Source organism: Rattus norvegicus, chromosome 2 (assembly GCF_021556685.1).
Source record: "Rattus norvegicus strain SHRSP/BbbUtx chromosome 2, alternate assembly SHRSP_T2T, whole genome shotgun sequence".
NCBI classification, from domain to species: domain Eukaryota; kingdom Metazoa; phylum Chordata; class Mammalia; order Rodentia; family Muridae; genus Rattus; species Rattus norvegicus.
This window is the reverse complement of record NC_141535.1, coordinates 123,258,147-123,279,442: the sequence shown is the minus strand read 5'-3', so window position 1 is coordinate 123,279,442 and position 21,296 is coordinate 123,258,147. Positions and strand designations below refer to the sequence as shown.

Here is a 21,296-nt window from a genome sequence, read left to right as displayed (position 1 = left end):
GCACATAAAAGATAGAAATACAAAATAAAAAGAAGTCATATGTACCTATTGAAAGCATTGTTATCCATTCTTCCTCAGAGGTGTGTACATATATAACGTGGGATTTGTTATATGACCCATTAGCTCTGACTTAAAAGTAGACACAAAGCAGAGAAATGGGTCAGTAGTCAAGAGTACTTGTTGCTTTTGTAGAGGATCCAGGTGCTGTTTCCAGCACCCACATGGTGGCCCACAACCATTTACAATTCCAGTCCCAGGGTATGTGACACCCTTTTCTGACGTCTATGGATACCAGTCACAACCATGTGCACAAACATACATGCAGGCAATCGAATACATAAAATAAAAGTCCAAATGTTAAAATAGAAATAATCATTAACCTTTGTATCTAATAACCAAGAAACAACACAGAAGAGAGGTTGGAAAGACTAAGAGTCTAAGGACCAAGACACTTGGTGTGAGAGTGTCTTCTAAACATGACAGAGATGCTGTACCCAGGAAATTTCAACATTGTTGCTGAAATGAGACCCATAAAATAACCACACCAGCTGCCACACCAATTACATGAATGCTGAAAATTTCACAGGGCCCCACCCCTTACTATGTACATATAAGCAACATTAATGGGCTCAATAAGCTATATTTGTGTATATGTGTGGGTATATAGCAATAATAATTATAGAAGAGATAATGACCTTGAGAGGGAATATGGGGAGAGTTGAAGGAGGGAGAGAGAAAGTGTTGGGATGATGTAAATATAGTATTAATGTATGGAATTCTCAAAAACCATATATGTTCAAATGTCAACATGCATATCAAAGCTAAAGTCTTTTAAAGAAAACTAGTAACAAGCACAGAAAGTAACACACTGACATACCTGTGTATCCAGTTTTGCACACACAGTTGAATCCCCCTGGGAAATTCTGACAGACGGCTCCATGCTTGCAAGGGCTGGGCAGACATTCGTTAATGTCTCTCTCACAGGCTCTCCCAGTGAAGCCCTCCGAGCAGCTGCATGAAAATCCCCCAACTAAGTTGTGGCAGGTCCCCCCATTGTGGCAAGGGGCTGGAAGGCATTCATCAATATCAACTTCACACCAGCTTCCAGCATAGCCTGGAACACACTTACACTGGAAAGGCTGCAGAGGTTCATTGGCCACAATGATGACAGGCAGACTCTCCTGGATCTTCAGCGCAGAGCCCACAGCAAGCCTTCGAAGGCAGCTGCCTCCGTTCTGACACGGCGCATGAATGCATGGGTCATGATCCACAGATTCGACCTTGACTCCACTCTGCCGGAGAAGGATCTCTTTGATGCTTTCGAAGAAGGTGGCTACACCGCTGGGGTTCACATATTGGTTATGATTACGTTTCACAGCTGCTAAAAGAAACGTTCTGTTGTTCTCCTCATAAGCAGCATACAGCTGCACCGCAGTGCCCAGGCCGGTAAGCTGGGAACTAGCAATGCGCAGAAAGTGAAGGTAGTGATTAGTCAGGAAGTCCTTGACTGTGGGAACACCGACACGAAGCAAAATGCTGTTATCTATCGTAGCATTAGAGAATCCTGCAAAGAAAACTCGGATATTGTTGGTGACTGTGCTGTGAACCCCATCGCTGCTAACCACAGTCAGGTCGAAGGTGCCGTCTGTGGATCTGGGCTGGGAACTCAGGTCACAGCTGCCTGCTGGGATACTGAAGAGACTTGTGACTCCTGATGTGAGGGAACAGTGGAAACTGTCTAACACATCCGGATCCTGGGGCTTCACAGAGCCCAGAGTCCCGCCAGGAAATAAGTTGCCATAATAATTAACAAATATCTCCACTGTGCGGGACTGCGAGGGGTTGTCATTTTGATCTAGAACAGTGATGTGCACAGTTCCTGTCGATGACATCTGAGGAGCCCCAGAATCTCTGGTGACCACAGACAGATAGAAGTCTGCAATCTGCTCTCGGTCAATTTCCCGGGTTGTGCTTAAAACTCCAGCGGTGTTGAGACTGAAATAATTAGTAGCAGGGCCTGTGCTCAGCAGGTAATAGTTGAAAGGGCCTTGATTGGGGGGAAGGTCAGGATCCGTGGACTGCAGGGTCATCACTAGAGTTCCTGGGCGTTTGTTTTCTAGAACTTCTCCTTCACTGACAGTCAACACTGGGCCATTGTCATTGATGTCTTCTAGGGTAACTAACAAGGAAGCACTTCCTGTGGCAGAGGGAGTCCCTGAGTCTACAGCCAAGACAGTGAGATTATAAACAGGCAGGCTTTCCCGGTCCAGCCCTGAGGTAACTGTGATCTGTCCTGTCTGTGGGTTAATGGAAAAGGCACCATTTTCATTTCCAGACCCAATGAAGTATGAGAACCTGCTCCAGCTAGGGATGGAATCTGAGTCAAAGGCACTCACAAAGGTCACGTGGGTCCCAATAGGGACCCCTTCACTGATCTGGACTCTATAGGTGTTCAGACTAAACACGGGTGGGTCATTAGCATCAAGCACCGTGATGTTCACAGTGACTTCATCAATGTCTGCGCCCCGGATGTTGCCAAAGTTCTTGGCCAACACTTTTAAGGACACCCTTTCTTCTTTCTCTCTATCAAGAAGCCCAGACACATAGATCTGCCCTGTCATCTTGTGGATCTGGAAGCCCTTCTTCCTGCTGTTTCCAAAGATCAAATAGTGCACTTCTCCATCAGCACCCATGTCCCTGTCACTGGCAAACACTTCTCCAACAGCAGTCCCCCTAGGAGCCGCTTCTGACACTTCAAAGTAGTAGAGCTTGGAAACAAAGCGAGGCACATACTCATTGGTTCCCATCAACTGGATGTTAACAGTGGCAAAGCTGCACTTTTCCTCATCAGGGACATTGAAGGCTTTCACTGTGAGGTGGTAGCTCTGCTTCGTTTCAAAATCCAAGAAGCCTTGAGTGGTGATGACCCCTGTGTTGGGATCAATGACAAACAGATCACTGTCTGATGACTGCACAGTGTATGCAATCACAGCATTGGCTCCCGAGTCAGCATCTGTTGCATTTAGGTGAATAACAGTGGTCCCGCTTGGGGCATTCTCCATAACAGTTGGGAAGAATTCATCAGGAACAAACACTGGAGAATTGTCATTCACGTCGATCACACTCACAGTTAGGCTGCAATAGCCAGTCCTCGCAACCCATCCTCCATCTGTGGCGCTAATGGTCATCTCATGCTTCGAGCTCAACTCATAATCAAGGGCTTTGGCTAGGGTTACCACACCTGTTGAGGAATTGATAGCAAAGATGCCCTCTTCATTCCCTGAAGAAATGTTGTAGCTGATCAGACCGTTCATGGCTGTGTCACGATCTCTGGCAGAGACAGTTCTGACCACAGACCCAATGCTGTGGCTCTCAGGGATGGTGGCACTTATATGGCTCTGGGAGAATTCAGGGGTGTGGTAGTTCTCTTCAGTGACTGTAATGTGAATGACTACTTGGGAGGAAAGTGGGGGATTCCCTTTGTCCTTTGCTGTTACTCTGATGAAGAAGTTTTGATTTAGGTCAGAAACCAAGGAAGACGCTATTGAAATCCACCCAGTATCATTGTCTAATTTAAACTTCCCTAGGTGGTTCCCATTAGACACAAAGTACTCCACTTCAGAGTTTAATCCAAAGTCTTTGTCATCTACCGCTGTCACTTTGATTAACTTAGTACCGACTTTAACGTTTTTGGTAACTGGGGTAAAGTATTTATTTTTGAGAAACTGAGGTGGGTTGTCATTGCTGTCTACTGTGTTGATAGTAACCGTGGTCTCACTGAGTAAGGAAGGGTTGCCTCGATCAGAAGCTGTCACAATGAAACTGTGCCTGTTGATGTTCACATTACTGAAGCCACTGACATTTTGGTATTTTAACACCTGCTTGTTGAAAATCTCTCCAGTGGTGGCATTTATTCTGAAATACTCTGACTTCGACTTTATGAAATAAAACACTTGTCCGTTTGACCCCTCATCGGGATCAGTGGCAGATACTTGAGTAACTCTGGAGCCAAGTTCAGTAAGTTCAGGGCAATCTAAATAATAAGAGGGTCTGCTAAATCTTGGAGTGTTGTCATTGATGTCAGTCACGAATATGGTGACATCAGTACTTACGGTCCAGCCAGAATCATGTGCGGACACACGGATCCTGTATCGATCTGTATCTTCTCTGTTTAAAGGTCGACTGATGACAATATCCCCTGTGTTGGGGTTGATGGTAAATGGAAGAGCTGTGTCCGCTATGGAATATCTACTAATTGCATTTATGCCAATGTCTTCATCAGAAGTTGTGACACGGGTAACTGTATATCCCAAGGGAGAGTTTTCGGAAACATAGGCACTGAATATCTGAGAAAACCTAGGTGCATTATCATTTTCATCTAAAACACTGATAATTACTTTGACAGAGGTGCTCTGAGAAGGAGACCCTTTGTCTGAAGATTTCACAGTGAGCTCATAATAAGATATTTTTTCTCTGTCTAGTGGCCGAATGCTTCTGATTTCACCTGTAGCGTGATTAATCGTGAAACTGCTTTCCTGGTTACCATTCACAATCTCATAAGCTAGTTGTCCATTGGGACCACTGTCCTTGTCTGTTGCTGAAACAGTAAGGATTTTTCGAGGGGATAGGTTTTCCAGGATCTCAGACACAAAAGGATCTTCTTCAAAAGCCGGGGCATTGTCATTGATATCTAGCACCGTGATGTCAAGCTTCTCATAAGAAGAGAAGGGAGGGAAGCCCCCATCTCTGGCTTCGATCCAAACAATGTATTTTTGTATCTTCTCAAAGTCCAAAGGTTGGCTGATGGACACCTGTCCTGTTAGTGGATCAATTTGGAAAGCGTTGCCCAGGTTCCCACTCGCGATGTAGTAGGACAAAGTTTCTCCTCTCAAGGAGGACCCCGTGATGGTTGTGACCAGAGTGCCCACTGGCTGGTTTTCTGGAAACATGAATGTTTGTTCTTTGGCTCTGACTTTGGGGAAATCTGCCTTGTTGGCAAACCTAACAGTCACTGTGGTAGAATCTGTCTTTGGAAATGAGCCGCCATCTTTCACATGGACAGAGAATGTCACCTCAGAAGCTCCACTTAGTGGCCCAGCTGCCATGATTGCCCCCCTCAGAGGGTCAATGTGAAATTTTTCAGAGTTTCTACCTGAGAGTGAGTAATGGAGTTCAGAATTGGGTCCAATGTCAGCGTCAGTGACCGTGACAGCAAAAACAAAGGAACCTGCAACAGAGGAGGGTCTCCGTTAAAATCACAGGGAATCTTCTGGGTGAATTCATGATAGGTCTGAGACCATGCTGCTGCCATGTTCAACCTTCGCAACACTACTGGAAAGAACAGCATCAAGTTTATAGTCCCTGATGTCTCCAGGTCAAATCTGATTAATGACTTTGGAAACCAACCAGCCTTTATTTTCTCACCAAGCCCTACACGTGCTAGATTTATTTACTTATTTTTCAAAAAGCCCTTGAGAGAACCATCGTGAGGAGCGACTGATTGTCTGGAAGCTCAGCCCTGCACACAAATCTGCTCTTCACACCATCTTCCAGCAGACACTAGAGTTCATAAGCTCTTCCAAGAGCCACACCCCCCATCTCAGTGGAAACCATTCACCAGTCCCTAGCATTTGAAAACACCATTGAATTGCTCTTTGTGAAAACTTGTCCACAAACGTGCTCCATCCCAATCGCTGCTTTTGGGTCACTGCCTCCTTTGTTTCCTGGCAAAACTGTTTGATCTTGGAGTTACCACTACATAGAGATAACGTGAATGCATGTACAGACATGCGCAATAGATTTAAGAAAGTGTAAAGTAGAATGAATAAGAAACGAAGAGGGAACTCAATTTGGATATCAAGAATCAGTGTCTGGCAGGATGCCCTCAAAACAGACCGTGGTGGAAATATAGAGAGAAGCATCCAGTAGGACTGTTTTCAAAGATCAATATCTCATTCAGAATGCTTTTTCCCATATCCCCACAGAATTGACAAAAGTAGAAAGCTAGAAATTCTTTAAAAGCCAAGGAGTCTTGCTAATTATACTAATCCAATGAGATCATGACCAGCACTTCATTTTGCCTAGAGGAGTCTTCTCTGTACATCACACAGAGGCTGGATCACAGTCATGCAGCAGCATCGTTCGAGCTAGATTTTCTCAAGAGGGATCTATGCCTCCCTATCATTTTTATAGCAACCTGGCACATCCATTTGTAGATTTTATTTATTCAATTGGTATCAGATATGCTGTAGGTAGTAGAAGATCAAGTATGAAGAGAAATACTGAATCCATTAATTTATTCTTCTAGTAAAATATATTCAGGGAAAAGGTGGTAGTACTTTTATTTGTATATTTTACTGTTTATAATTTCATCAAAAACTACAAATCTAAGAATGTCTGCTTAGATCCTAAGACAGCATACCACTACTTACAAAATAAATGGTAAACTACTTTTTAATGCAGGAAGATAAATTCATGTTGTTCCTAAGACGGCAATTCACAAGGGGCTCATAAACAAAAGGGAGACTGGAAGTAAAAGTATCCAGTATTGAAAATTAGTTATTCATGCAACATTTTGAAAATAAGTCTATAAAATATTGAAGTTGAATATTCATTTTCCTTCAACAATCAGGAAACTGATATGAGGACTAAAGATGTTGTTCCTCCTCTTGGGAACTTACATTCAAATGATATGTCAGATGAAAGCCATCACTGACAACGAAGAGGATCTATTTTTCTCATTTACTGTGTTGAAGAAGCATTTTGAGAATTAAAACTAGGGAGCTGTGTCAAGTGTGAAGTTCTGTACACACCTAATTGGGGTAAAAGAAGATAATAGACAAGACAGGAATTGGAATCTCTTCAGGTTCATTGAATCTGAACCTCACACCCAGATTTTTAGGGGTTTGCAGATTAGGCTGTATTAGAAATATATGTCTTGTAGCTCTCTTCCCAGAAAGTGTCTGATAAGCCACACATGAGTGACCTCAGCATTGAATTACCTGGAGGAGTAGGAGATGGGATGTGTGTAACATATGGGTGATGCTGGAACCGGGGTGGGTTGTCATTAACATCGGTAACAGACACCAGCACACTAGTAGAGCTGGAAAGAGACTCTGGAGATCCAGCATCACTGGCAACCACGACCAAAGTGTAATTATCTTTGGTTTCTCTGTCCAGCAGTGCACTAGTGATGATCTGTCCCGTGGATGGGTTGATGGTGAACTGTGAGTTTCCACCGATGATACTGTAACTGAGGCAGAGAGCAAAGAGAGGCAGGTCACCTTTAGCTGTGATTTCATGACACCTTGCTTTCCTTAAATTAAATAAATAAATAAATAATAAAACAAGTGAAAATGTAGATATTAACAAAAGAACTTGAACGCACAGCAGTGAAGAAACCCAGATATTAATTTGTGACTTGAAATGTTCTGCAGCTGTCATAGAAGCAATCGTTATCCTAAAGTGTTCAATGACCACAAGAGCAGTACAAGATCCTTAGCAGTCTCCACACTCTCAGATCAATGTAAGACCACAAAGTAGGCCTAGAGCCCAGTTGCCATATGCACAATAAGCTAGAAATTACAACCGCAGGACCTTTTCCTAACACTGGAGTTAATGACCAGAATTACAAGTGGATACTTTTAAAACACCTTATAAAGCATCTCTTTCCTATGCTTTATCTATAATAAAGAGAATCATTTGGGGATATTATTCTTTAATGACAAATGCTGGATTTGCAGCATGTTGGCTCTCCAGCACAGCAAACCCGCTGTTTGCATACAGAGCCTTTTCTGCTTCCACGTTGCCTCATAGCTCGCACCTCAGATGGCCTCACTATTTCCCTGCCAAGAAAGGATGACATTTTCCTTGTCAATTTGATGGTAAACAGATCCAGGAGCTCTCAGGAGAAGCACAGCTCCTCCATTTTCTCTGAAGAGGGGGCAATTGGTGCCTATTCCTGATTTTATTTCTGAAGTAGAATCCAGGATGACAGTCCGAGAAGCAGCTTGACCTGATGGATCACAGAACAGTCTGCAGTCCACAAATTGCAGAGCAGAAAAGGTAGATGACATTAAAAAGCTTTCCTTTTTAAAGGAGATGTCCTCCTTGGAGTCAGCTGTGTGTCTTGGTTTGGCCATGTGAGCAATGGGGTATGTCTAATGGAAACTACAGGGCAAGAAACACATACCTCAAGTCATAACAGCAATGTGCATATTTCCTGATGTGCCTATGGCTGAAGGCAAATGTCAGCCTTTCTGTATTATTTTATGAATGTGATATATTACAGAGTTCATATTTACAAAAACAGTAGTCCTATAAAACTGAATTAGGAATATTTGGTTAAGAAGTGGCTTAAGGATATATAAAGTAGTTGGCATTATTCAGACTTTTGTCCTTTGAGGCATACATATATGCCAGAATGAAGCCTAAATGAGAATAAATTGTCCTGTATTTCTTGGAGTTGAAGAGCCTTATGGCAAGATACAACTACTACCCCCTCCACAGTTTTCTCCTTATTTAAGTAAAAATGTCAAACATTTATAGACAACATTCTAAAAGTTATGAAACCAAGGCCTGTAAAATACTCAAAAAAAAAAAAAAGCCTTTCTGATAGCTTCTGGAGAATGGGGTCCTGAGGGGCATGTGGTGTCTACTCTGAAAGTTTGGTTTCTCTCAATAGCTATAGGCGTTTTCCAATAATTTATTAGGAAAAAGATGTAATTGGTTTTGCTAGAAACATTCTTTCATATCATTGGTCATAATGCTGCCTGTAGGATTGTTCAAATAGATAATAGATTTTAAAATTTTTATAAATATTAACTCCCATATTAACATGATTCCTATTAGGGGCTTTATTAAATTCTGAGGTCATAAAAAGTTTATTCCAACTATGAAGTATGATGTAGCAGCCATCACTTGCTAATTTATGCTTCTAAGTAGAGAAGAGTGGGAAGAAGCACAAGCCTATCTCTAGACTGCCACATACAGACTGTGGTAGGATTTTGACACCTCGTTTATTTGAGGCTCAGTTGGGGTCTCATCAGTGTGGGTGATCTTGGACTTCTGGACCCTCAGGGTTATGATGTCCTGAACCGTTCTTTTCATAGATGAATGCCTATTCTGTTCTTTAAACATTCCAACATATGACCAACATTTTCCTTACTGTGTGACACACTCTAGGCAATTTGTATATTCTTTCCTTGAAATGCAAAACAATTCTCACCATTTAGTTATAGCCTTAGACTTTTAGTAGATGATGTATCTGAATCTATGGGGGAAATCTATGTACAAGGAAACTCACGAGCTACAAATGGCCCATCTAGATTAAGGCTTTAACCCTGGTGACTTCAACATGCTCTTTGCCCACCATACTGTGATATTAAGATTGGAAAACTCAAGTGAAGTTATATAATGAAGATAAGAAATGCCATACCTGGGGTTAAGCATGGGGATGCATGCCTTTGATCCCAGTACTTGGATGTAGAGGCAGGTAGATAGCTGTGAGCTTGAGGCCAGCCTAGAGTTTCAGACTTGCCCGTGTTACCTAGTAAAACTATGTGAGAAAGAGAAAAAGAGGGAAGGCAGGATTGAAGGAAGAAAGGAAAGAAGGAAGGACAGATGGTAGGAGCTAAGCTGATAATAGAATATTGTTTTCAAAGGAAGAAAGGCAGAGTCCTAGACAACCTTTTCATAAAGGGTCAGTGTTTTCAGCCTCAACAAGATATCTATGGAAACTTGTGTAAGATACCACAGAGGTGTTTTTTGTATTCAGACTATATGACTGGGATCAGAGGTCAGACAACAAAAGCAGCAATGAGCCAGATTTGATCTTCGGGTGGCCATATGCTAAGCTTTGGTGTGAGCTACAATGGGGTGTGAGCATGGCTGCATGACTTGTGAAAGTCCTTATCCTTTCACTAGTCCAGAAAGTGATCTTATGACGATGAAAGCTTGGCTTTGGGGGGACACAATAAGCCTGGGAGGTGCTGAGCTCATTTATTGGGTGCTTGGAATCTAGAGATTGGGAAATATGCAACAGCAAATACGAAGAGACTATTGAGAAAGACCAAGCCAGCCAATGCCTGAGCTTCATTTCTAGACACAGCCCATTCTGTCACTGACTAAGGTTCTACCTTCTCTGAATTACTTTCTACAATACAGAATAGGATTGTCCCAAAATGCCAGTGAGGCATGCTATGGCCCTAAACCTTCTCTTGTGTGTGTTTGTTTGTTCGTGTTTATTTTCCATAAGAAACAGAATATTTTAATCTCTTCATTAGTTTTCCGAGATCCATTCACATGGAGCCCAGGCTTTCTTTGCGTGATACCTAAGTTTCTCCAGCTTCAGAGACTTGATACTCACCCTATGTTTTTCCTAGAATGTCTTCTTTCATTTGCACAGACAACACTAATGCATCTGTGTGGAGGTGATTAATGACTTGATGCTTTTGCTGACTGAGGGGCCTGTAGCTCCAGCCTGCCTCCACATCACACATTGAGCAAGGCAATGCAGGGCTAAACTGCCTGAATAGCTAAGTGTTGAGCAGTGAACCCACACATAGGCATAAGTACCTATGCACCATGTATATTTTAGTGTAGCATGTAGAACAGATTATATCCAGGATTCAGGGAAGACAATGTTCTCTCCAGTAGGTTCAGGCATGGCATAAGTAAGTGTAGTATGAACTGGAGCTTTGACAAGAGAGGAAGCATAAGAATGTGACCATGGATCAATCGGGTGCAAGAGCAACCTTAGCCAGAAGATGTGGATTGGGAGTGCAGACAATATCATATTTTTCTAAATGCACAAAACAAAGGAGCAACACAAGAAAGGTGAGGAGTACCGAGCACATTGAGTTCTGAATGCAAACAGAAACATCAGGCAAGCAAACTCACCAGAGAGTAACACAATCACAGAGGAAGTTCAGACATAGTAGATAGTAATAAACACAGACAGAGAACTGCCAAAGAAATCAATTCCTGCATCCTCTCCATCTAACTCTCTAATTTTTTCTGTCTGTCTCTCTATTTTTCTTTCTCTATTTTTTTCTGTCCATCACTGTCTGTCTGTCTCTGTCTCTCTGTCTCTCTGTCTCTCTGTCTCTCTGTCTCTGTCTCTGTCTCTGTCTCTGTCTGTCTCTCTCTGTGTGTGTGTGTGTGCGTGTGTGTGTGTGTGTGTGTGTGTGTGTGTGTGTGTGTGTGTGTGCAGGAAATGCTGTGGAAAATATTTAGCTGCTTTGTAGAAAAGATGAAATTCAGATCGCTACCTATATGTGACCAGAGGACCATGGTGATTGAGACAAACAGATTTATCGAGAAGAAGACTTCTCAGAGAAGAGAGAGAAAGAGAGGGATCAAGGATGGTTGAAGTAGAAGAAAAAGACTGAACGCTATATGGAACTCCACAGGTTTCCCTCATCTCCTATTTTAGTATACTTTAGTAGCCATAGTTCAGTTACACAATGACTAAAAATCAGATTGGAAGACTGTTGAGAATAAGGGGTTGAGGGAAAGTCAACCTTGCGGGTTATTGGCTGAATTGCTCATTTTGGAGAGGGTTTCCATTCCAATACTAAGCTTTAGGATTGATCTCTCCTAAAACCTCCATCAAAACGTACTGAGTATCAGCTGAACAGAGGACTTCAGTCTTTCAGGAATTGAAACAATATAAATCATAGGATGGGAGGACTGCACATGGGGACACACATATGTCTACACACACACACACACACACACACACACACACACATGCACACGCACACGAACAGGATAAATGAATGAAAAATTCTTGATTTGCTCTAAAATTGTTTCTCATCCAGTTTCCCCACTTTGGCAACAGTACCACAGACATCCAGCTGTTCAAGGCAAAGGCTTAAGTAACAAATGACGCTCATTCTGTGCTTGAACTGTGTACTACTTCTGGGCTCAATCACGTGGTCTTAGTCTCTCACTTTTCTTTGCACCAGCTAAGCACAGAGGACCCTGGCATATGCTTGAATCTCTATGTGAAGCAATGCTTATGAAGCCTCCATTCTTTTTTCTGTAGAGTCTTAGGCCTTGCCTCCTTCATTCATTTTGAATGCACAGAGTCTATATTTGCACCTTGACTTTAAAACAGGCCAATGGTTACTGATATGCAGGTAAATTTTAAAAATCGTAATTTTATACCATAGCCTAAACGATCCTAGGTTGCCTTAAGATTCTTCCTCTAACTCTCCAGCCTCTTCTCCACTCGGACCTGTTCATGTCCATCCCTCTGCCTGGTTCTTCTAACACATTGACAACACCTGAGGGAGGACATCTGCTAAGTTCTTGGTGAGGCCCCTAAAATTCTCAAAGGGATTCAGGGATCTGTCCATCTGCATCTGCTCTCCCCTTCTCTGCTGGTGCAGCATCATCTCCTCCAGAGGATGTAGCAGCAGTAGTCACCATAGAAACTGTCCCTCCCTTGCTTTCACCTTAGTCCTTTCCACCATCTACTATTACATGCAATATGTCAAAGCAAATTGTAGGCTCGCTACTCTGAAATATTTTGTTACAGCTTCACAAACCATGGCAATTAATGCCGAAACTTGATTGGACACAACGTTGGAAGTTTGGGAAAGGATACTTCTGGATGTGTCTGCAAGAGTGCCTTCAGGAATCAAAAAGGCTCTGGCCCAAACATAAAATGTGAACAGACTACTGGAAGTTGGTGCAGTAGGCAGCGAGGCCTGCTAGGTAGAAGTGAGTCCCTGGAGCATACACTGGAAGGGTTTATGTTGGCACTTGTCCTTCTTGTGACTCTTGCCTGCTTCCTGGCTACCATCAAGAGAGCAACTCTCTTTACCACATGTTTCTACAGTCATGCTAATCTCCATTATGCCAGGCCCAGAGCCCTGGATTCAATCTAAAGTCTCTGAAACTGTGGCCAGAGTTAACCCTTCCTTCTTTGGAACATTTCCAAGCAGGTCCACAGGTTCCACAGAATGAGTGTCGTTTGTCACAGTAAAAATAAGGATAAACAAGGCCGCCATACCCCCCACATTCCCCTAATTAGGTCATTTTCTTTTGTATTCAAGAGAACAACCACATGTAAGAAACTCTTACTCCATTACATTTCACTGACTACCTGGCATAGGATGCAAGTTCAATGGAAGCAGAGCTCTAGTCTTATCTAACAAGGACTTGATCAGCAACTCAATGTTTATTAAATAGGACTGACTCTGGGCCCTTATCCCTGCCAGCAGGAAGAAACCAGTTTCCCAATAGGCCTTTGTTCATGAGAAATTAATAACAAATGACAAAATAAATGACAAATAACAAAGATAATAAGTCCATTACCATATAATGCATATATGCCATCATCATATTATTAATGCATGTTATCTTTTTATGACATCTCAGACCTTTGCAGATTCTGTCTTCTCACCCACTGTGCTCTTACCCACCTAACTCACACAGCCCACACACAATTACAGGAATGTGTCTCCAAGGATTATCTGTTGAAAATAGGGAAGTCTTTCCTTATCCATTTAGAACAAGCTGAGAAGAGAATGGGGCTTTATTGGCCAAACATTACACATTACAAGTTCTGCATCTCTTTAAACAAACATCTACACTGCTGCCCTCTGTTACCAGGATTTATATAAAGAAAGTTCTAGATGAAGGAAACATGTTAATATTGGAGCTACTGCTTGGTTATAAAGTCTTCAAATTTTCTCCCTGCAGGCCTGGGGTGTATTTATTCTACTGGTAAAGCTGCTTTTTATTTTAGAACATTCTGGAAGTGATGCATGATACTTTTAAGCCAGACCTTAACTACAACTAGCAACTCCCATGTAAAGCTCTGAAACTCAGAGTCATCATGTCAAAAGTCACCCTGTTAGAGGGCTCAGTGACAAGTCATGGATCTCTGTGAGGAGAGAGAGGGCAGAACTGAACCTAATCTCCACCTTACCCTGATCAAGCACCTGCAGGTAATGCCATGCTGCATTCTTCTGAGTACCCTAATCCCAGCTACAAAGCCCTAGTTAACACCAGCCAGCTGCATAGTGCAGAACTTCCCAATGCCATGATGAACACCAAATGTAAAAATAAGGATTAGCAACAAATAGCAAAAATAAATGAATGAATGAATGAATAAATAAATAAATAAATAAATAAATAAATAAATAAATAAGAAAGACAGCTGTGTCATCAAAGAACCCTGCAAATGATGAAACAGCAATAAATATGTACAGGGTTAGAAGAAGCGAACATGCCACTGTCTAATTCTCAGTTCCAGGATAGTTGCCTGACAATGGTTCACAGGAGCAGTATGGAGTGTTAATATGGAATCCCCACTGAAGTTAGATAGCATGCGCTGTTAAAGACCAGAGTTGGTGAGGAATATGTTATAGGGTTCCGTGTACAGACCTGATGACAGCATTTGTTGCAGCATCTGCATCTGAGGCATTTACCAACAGGACATCTGTCCCCGTCGGGGCATCCTCAGGAATTGCAGTAAAGTACATGTTACTGGCGAAAGTGGGGACATTGTCATTGATATCATCTACAATGATGTTGATTGTCCCTGTTCCTGTCAAGGCTGGTGATCCTGAAATAAAAGAAAATAATACTTTAATGTTTGCATTTCACAATTCTTAGCTAGATAGGGTTGTGGGATAATTTCTAATCGCATAAGACATGACATTTTTATTCTGTTGGAAGAAAAATGCAACAGAACTTTCATTTTTCCCCTATTAGTGTCCTAAGGTCTGAACTGCCTATTCATGACAAAAACACATTGGCATGCTTCTCTTACATTTCAAAAATACAGACGCATCAAAGCAGGAAACAACACCCCAGAAGACACACTACCCATAATGTATCTGACATTGATTACAATAGTGCATATCAGACTTGGAACAGCCAGCAGGAATGAGCCAGCCACTGACTGTGCAGGTCTACAAACCACATAGACCTGAGACCATCAGCACGTCAACCTGAATATCCAGTGAGACTCCTCAACTATCTAAGCCACTCTTCTGTGTAATCAACACTTGTTTATAGTGAGGACAAAATCTTCAGGTTATATTCCAGCAAAATCTTTATATGGATGGGCTGATAAAAGTCATATTACATCTGCTTGCTACTTCCTCTAAACATGTAATATGTCATTTTAAGTATTTCTGCCCTTGTCATCATTTAGTCAAAAGTGAACCCTCATCAAGCTGCAAGTGCTGCTTTAACAGTCATATCTAATGGTGAACGGTTAGGATTCTGTGGGTTGCCTTCATAGTTGAAGGGGAAATCATCTTTGGTTGTGTTTTCAAAACCATTTTTCAAGTGCTAATTCTTCAAAATAAAAGCATAGGGGATGCAACTCACAGCCTTTAACTAAAACAAAATGAAGCCTAGACATTCCCCTTTTCTCTTTGAGGGTTACTTGTCTTTTTCCCAAAGCTTCTTCCTGCATAGGAAGCTTACACAGTCCTCATATTATCCCACGTCTTCTGAGATGAAAGCCACACTTTTGGTTGGCTGGCATATGCTTTGCGGAATGGCTTTATCATCACAGAGCAATGTTGAGGTTCATCGCCTTCCTGTGTTATTTTTTTTACTAGTAATCTTGTCATTTGGTGATATTTATTTTTGCCACAATTTAAATGACTTCCAAATGGAAGTTTGTGGTTTCTCAAGACACAGGACCAAACAGCCTGGGAGATCAAATATGAAGGAGCCACAATCAGCAGACTATAGATTGACACAATGGTGATCTGTCTAATGGGTCCGGTATAGGAAGCCAACTATATATCAGATAAAAGAGCCTACATGAGAGTGAAGTGAAATAGCCCCTTCCAGACACTTAACCACTGAATTTGATCTGCAAGTTGAAAATTGATGTCATAAACTGTATACGTGTCTATGCCTTTCTAAATAAGTTATTTTATATTAAATTAGGCATTTTATTTATATTAAGATATGTTAAAAATGCATGACCACTGAAATACTATGAGGAAACAGGTTTACATTAAAAGACAGAAAATTAGGTCCCAATATATTCTACTTATAGTCCATTACAATCTTTAAAAACACACTCGCATTTTGAATAGTTGACTAGCAGAAGCAAGGAGAAGCAAGGTTATGCTCAGAGTCTTCCACACACAAAGTAGTCTTGCAAGCACCTGAGAAAGCCCTGCATTAAAATCTCATGAACATGTTGATGAGAAACAAGCTCCTCTTGGGTCCTTCAGTGCCCACGCACGTCTTTACAAAGCTGATGGTGACTGTCGCCATCCTGGGAAAGAACACTCCTGTCAGCTCTCTTGTACATGAGAGTGAAATAGGGGTTAAAAAAATCAAGGGGCTTTTGCAAAGCTAAAGACTAGCAAGAAATAGAGCTAGGATGGAAATATGGGTCCCAGCCTAGAATGTTTGCCCAGAATGTACCCGAAGGTGAAGCCAGGGAAGAGCCTCATGACCCAATGATCTGTGAAAATATCCAGTGCTGTCCCCAAGCTCTGGGAACAAACTCAGACAGGAGGTGGCAAGGCCCTCCTAAAAGAGACCATGCTTCAGACCATGAGACATACTGACTCAATAGTCTTGGCACAGACAGAAAATTTCTCACAAGTGAAATATTAAAGCTACAGTATTTTGAGAATTGCTGTTTGAGACCCATATCTGCATTGCATTTCTTAGATGCTCAATTGTATTTATTTTAATGACATGGGAGCTTACAATCTCTCTCATGTTCACAGTCCTCTGCCTGCCTCCATTAAAAAAGAATCAGCTAGACAGGTTCCATGCATCTGTGTGAGCACAAGAATATATCAAGATTCCAGCAGCAGCAAATGGAGATTTAAATGTATGCCTTTTAATGAGATATAACAAACTCAAGACAAGAATTCTGTCCTTAGTACTCTTTACTTCTAGTTGAGGGAAAAAGGTTTATCAGACCACCACCACCCCCATGCCGGCCCCAGATTCTACTTTGCCCACATATAACATCAATTTCAGCAGTCATTGTTGTTCACGTCAGATGAGAAAATGACAGGAAAACTATAAGAGAAAGTCCCCTACTGTCCAGTAAGTCTCATTTCTACAGTAGTCTTGACAGACAGGATATAGTTCTTAGTCACCAAGTATCTTACAACTTCCTTCAGCCAGTGTTTCTCAACATGAGTATGCCAATCATGAAATCAAAATTAAACTTGGCCCATAAACACACACACATACACGCACACACACACATGCACACATGCACACATGCACACATATGCACACATGCACGCATACATACACACGCACACACACATGAACACGCACATGCACCCACGTGTACACATACACATATACATACATACAGATGTTTATATATAGTCACATCTTTATTACTGGCTTCTTTTGGAGGTAGTGTGCACATGAGTACAGTGGTATGCAGAGGACAGAGAATGGATCAGATTTTCTTGTGCTGGAGTTACAAGCACAAGATCCTTCTGACATAGGAGCCTGGAATGTAAATCAGGCCCTTTGGAAAAACAGTATGTCACTGAGTTATCCTCCAGCCAGACATTACTGTTCCATGCTCTTAACCATTGACCCTATTCTTCAGCCCCAGTATTATAATTGAATTATTAATACCAGATTTACAGTGGCATATTTAATACAGTGGGCAGTTCTCATTTAAAAACATATTACATGAAACAGATGCTGTTTTTCATTCTACTGGTAGTCTGAAATGTAAAGAATTGGATCTTCTCTTTTTAATTCAGACTATGGACAAGAAAGGGAGTTATCAATTCTTTCAACATCCTTTCCTCCATTCACTAATCTAAGTCCAACGTTGGCATCCTCACTCTCCGTTGTCATTCATCGGCTTTCCTCTAATTTGGAAGATGAATGGAGGGCAGAAGAAACTGTTACTTCTCTTCGTAAATGTCTACACCAAACGTACGTGTATAGTCTGTTAAGCTTCTTTCATTTTACATGTGGAAATCAGTGCTACAGACTGACTGTGGACCAGGGTGCAATGGTCTAAAAATCATTTTGTAAGGCAGATGACAGCCTATGGCCGGGGTCAGAGAGCAATAAAGGGGACAAAAGTCAAAGGTGTATCCTAAGTGCATACACCCAGAAGGGCTAATGAAATCTACATCCCAGGAGAAGATAGAGCCAAGTGTAGCCCCCAACAGATCTGATAACACTGCTATAATAAAGCCAGATGGTTGCATCTCATCTGGACTCGTTTATCAGAACCAGACACAGTCAGAGAAAGAGGCAGGATACAGTGGTGTGCGACCTAATGAAGAGACCAAGTATACAAACCAACCAGAGGCGGTGGCTCAGGAACCTCTAATGACTGGAGCTAAGAAAGACACTTGAATTGGAAGTCAAAATAACAACTATAATCCAAAAATGAAAAAAGAAAAAAACTAATTATAATTAGTAATCCTAAAATACAGGAATTTCAAATTTCAATCTGTAAAATTGTATGCATTACATAAAAACATGTATGTCTGTTTATTTATATATGCACCTTCACGTAAATGGATAAACATGGATAAATTTATAAGCAGCCTCCTACATTTTACAGTATGAAGGGAAAGCTCACTACCCCTGGCTTCTGAGTTATATTCTCTGTTTTTGGATTTGAGAACCGATTAATTTTATTCCACCCTTATGACTAGTAAGCTCAAAGATGTCAAAATGAAATTTAAGTAAGCTTAAAGAACTAGTTTCAAAAGAAAATGGTTCTGGCAAGCACTCTTTCAGAAAACATACATAAATATAACAAACTAGACTATACCACTGGAGTCTACACAAAATTGGAATTTTTATGTCAGTTCCTCGCCACTACATATGTTTTGTTCCTGTGGTGCTCAGCATCCCTTATTTGTTACTTTTTATTAATAAATTTTATTCATTTACCAGTACACACACTTTTTTCCCGGTGGGAAAGACCAGAGCAGAAAAAAATAGAACTTTCACCCTGGTTTGTTCCTTCTCTGCAAAGCAGATCTCATTCCCGATAGCCACCATGCAGTGTGCAGCCCAGTGTGCTGGCCCCATGATGACACATGTGTTAGATGCAATAAAGTCCAGACATTTTATGACTGTGAGACTGGGTCATTTTTCTCACAGTTATCAAATCACCCCTGAAAATGGTCTGAAGTTTAGCCACTCAGTGTTGACATGAAAGGTTTGCTGGCTATATTTACACTTGAATGCAGTGAGCACAGCAAATGGAGTGCATGAGACATTTTAAATGTGACTGAGCTTTATTATCTAATTACATATACACATACATATACATGTACATACACATACATATACATATACATACATAATACTGTGTTATGACCACTTACTCATTCTGTGAGCATGAGTTAATAAACCAAATACACATAGATGGGTATTGCTTGGCATGTGTTCATATCTCAATATCATCAGGATATGCTGTACTCTACAGACAGATAAGGTGTACAGAAAGAAATAGCTTTCTTTAGTAATGGTCTGCAAACAGCTACATGTGGCCCTTTGCATCAGTACATTGTGTAGTCAAATTGGCTAAAATCTTATTGCAAGGGGAGTTTACAGAAATGTTTAAAATTTTAAAAATTGAATATCAGCTAATGCTTTCATTCAGACAAAAAGCACAGTGTGAAGAATTGCTGTTTTCAGAGTGAAAACAGACACCCAGAGATTGAAACCATGAAACAGCAGAGCTGTCTCCAAATACTGAACTCCACCTGCTGTGCCAGTCAGTAGAAACACCAAGTGTCAGGCTAACAGAATCCCGGTATCTGGATCTGCTGTGCGTAAGGTTTCCCTGTGAAGCCGTGGGAAGCTTTGTAACTTGGGAAAGGTCTTTCCTCACTGCTGTTAGACTTCGTGTGTCCTTAGCTTCAAAGCTCACACAAGAGCAACAAAACAGGTGGCTTTATTACCTTTTATTCTTACGAAATATGGTGGAAATCCTAGGTCTGATTCAGCACTGCTTGAAGTTAAATTTTTATCTGTTTTAATCTCTAGACAATAAAATCGTCTGTGGTAAAGCATTTTAGTATTAAAGGCCAGACTTTATACAGCAAAAAAAAAAATTAAATATTTATGAGCTATGATGCAAAGTCTCATTAGAAAATAAAGAAAATGAAAAAATAATTTTGAAATTAACATTTTAACTTACCAGTAAAGTATGAATTACTAAATTCCTGGATAAAAAGAACATTTTTTTAGAAATAAAAAGATCATTATTTGGAAATAAAGAGTCACCTTAGACCCAAATGTACAAAGAAGCTCCAGTGGTTTCTGATAACTGAAGGAAAATCCACCACTGTATCATGCATTGGCTCATGGTTGCAATTTTTATTATTAAAATCTTCACCATAATCCACAAGGCAATTTTTTTCTCAGGCATAATCATATCAACAAAATGCAACCTTTCTGAAATAGTCAATAAAACTCCCTTCACATGTGCAAGTTCCTGCCTACCAATCTAGCCTCTTCTTTATCACGGATCCATTTGTGAGCCAATGACCCTCCCCCGACTAAACAATGGGGTATACAGTATTAATTCAAAGTGCTGTCATCTCCTCACCAGGAAGATGGTGCATGGTGTTTGGTTCTTTGAATTTCCAGGTTAAATTCTGCAAACACAACATGTTTCCCTCCATTAAAAACTCAATTCCCACCCTGCCTCAGAATGCAGCCATTTTGTCTTTCAGCCAAATGATAAATGCCTTTCATTAGAGAAGCTGATAACTGAAAATTTCCCCATAGGCCAGTTAATTATCTGAGCTCACAGTCATTCTAGAACTTTCTGTCTAAAGCAACAAACTGATAAGGGATGAAGCACTTTATTTATACTAAGATTAATCTCATCCTCTTTTTAAATGCAGAGCCACAAACTGTCTATACATGTATGTGAAGTACATCACACATGTCATGTCAGCAAATTGCAAACACACCAAGTACTGTATGAAACCCTTGAATTTCCTGATATGATGAGGCTAATAAATGCAAGACTATAATTTACAAATAGCCTCTTGTAAGAGCTACTTTAAGGATGCAGAATCATAAATACTTTTCTTAATTCCTAAATAGTTTTTTTTAATAAAAAATGTCAATCCCCAAAGAAGAAACTCATAAATGCTCTGTAAAAGACAATATGGTGGAAACAAGGAAAATCAGTGAAGAACTCACTTTCATGGTGCCCACTCATGAATGCATTAGTAGCTAAAGACCTCAACTGAGTTCAATCATCAGCCAGGGGGGTTGGACTTTCATTTTAAAGTCAAGAGCTTTGAAAAGTATTAAATAACTATCTA

The 21,296-nt window shown here is 40.9% G+C and overlaps 1 protein-coding gene across 1 annotated transcript in view; it reads right to left on the bottom strand.

Moving 5' to 3' along the window:
- The window catches only part of Fat4 (FAT atypical cadherin 4), a 129,410-nt gene that overhangs the window by 29,796 nt on the left and 78,318 nt on the right, over window positions 1-21,296 (bottom strand). Inside the window, exons 7-9 of the mRNA NM_001415042.1 lie at window positions 14,401-14,581; window positions 7,002-7,252; window positions 878-5,227 (exon numbers count right to left, since the gene is read on the bottom strand). Of these exons, the coding sequence (NP_001401971.1) occupies window positions 878-5,227; window positions 7,002-7,252; window positions 14,401-14,581 (4,782 nt within the window). The remainder of the gene's footprint in view (window positions 1-877; window positions 5,228-7,001; window positions 7,253-14,400; window positions 14,582-21,296) is intronic.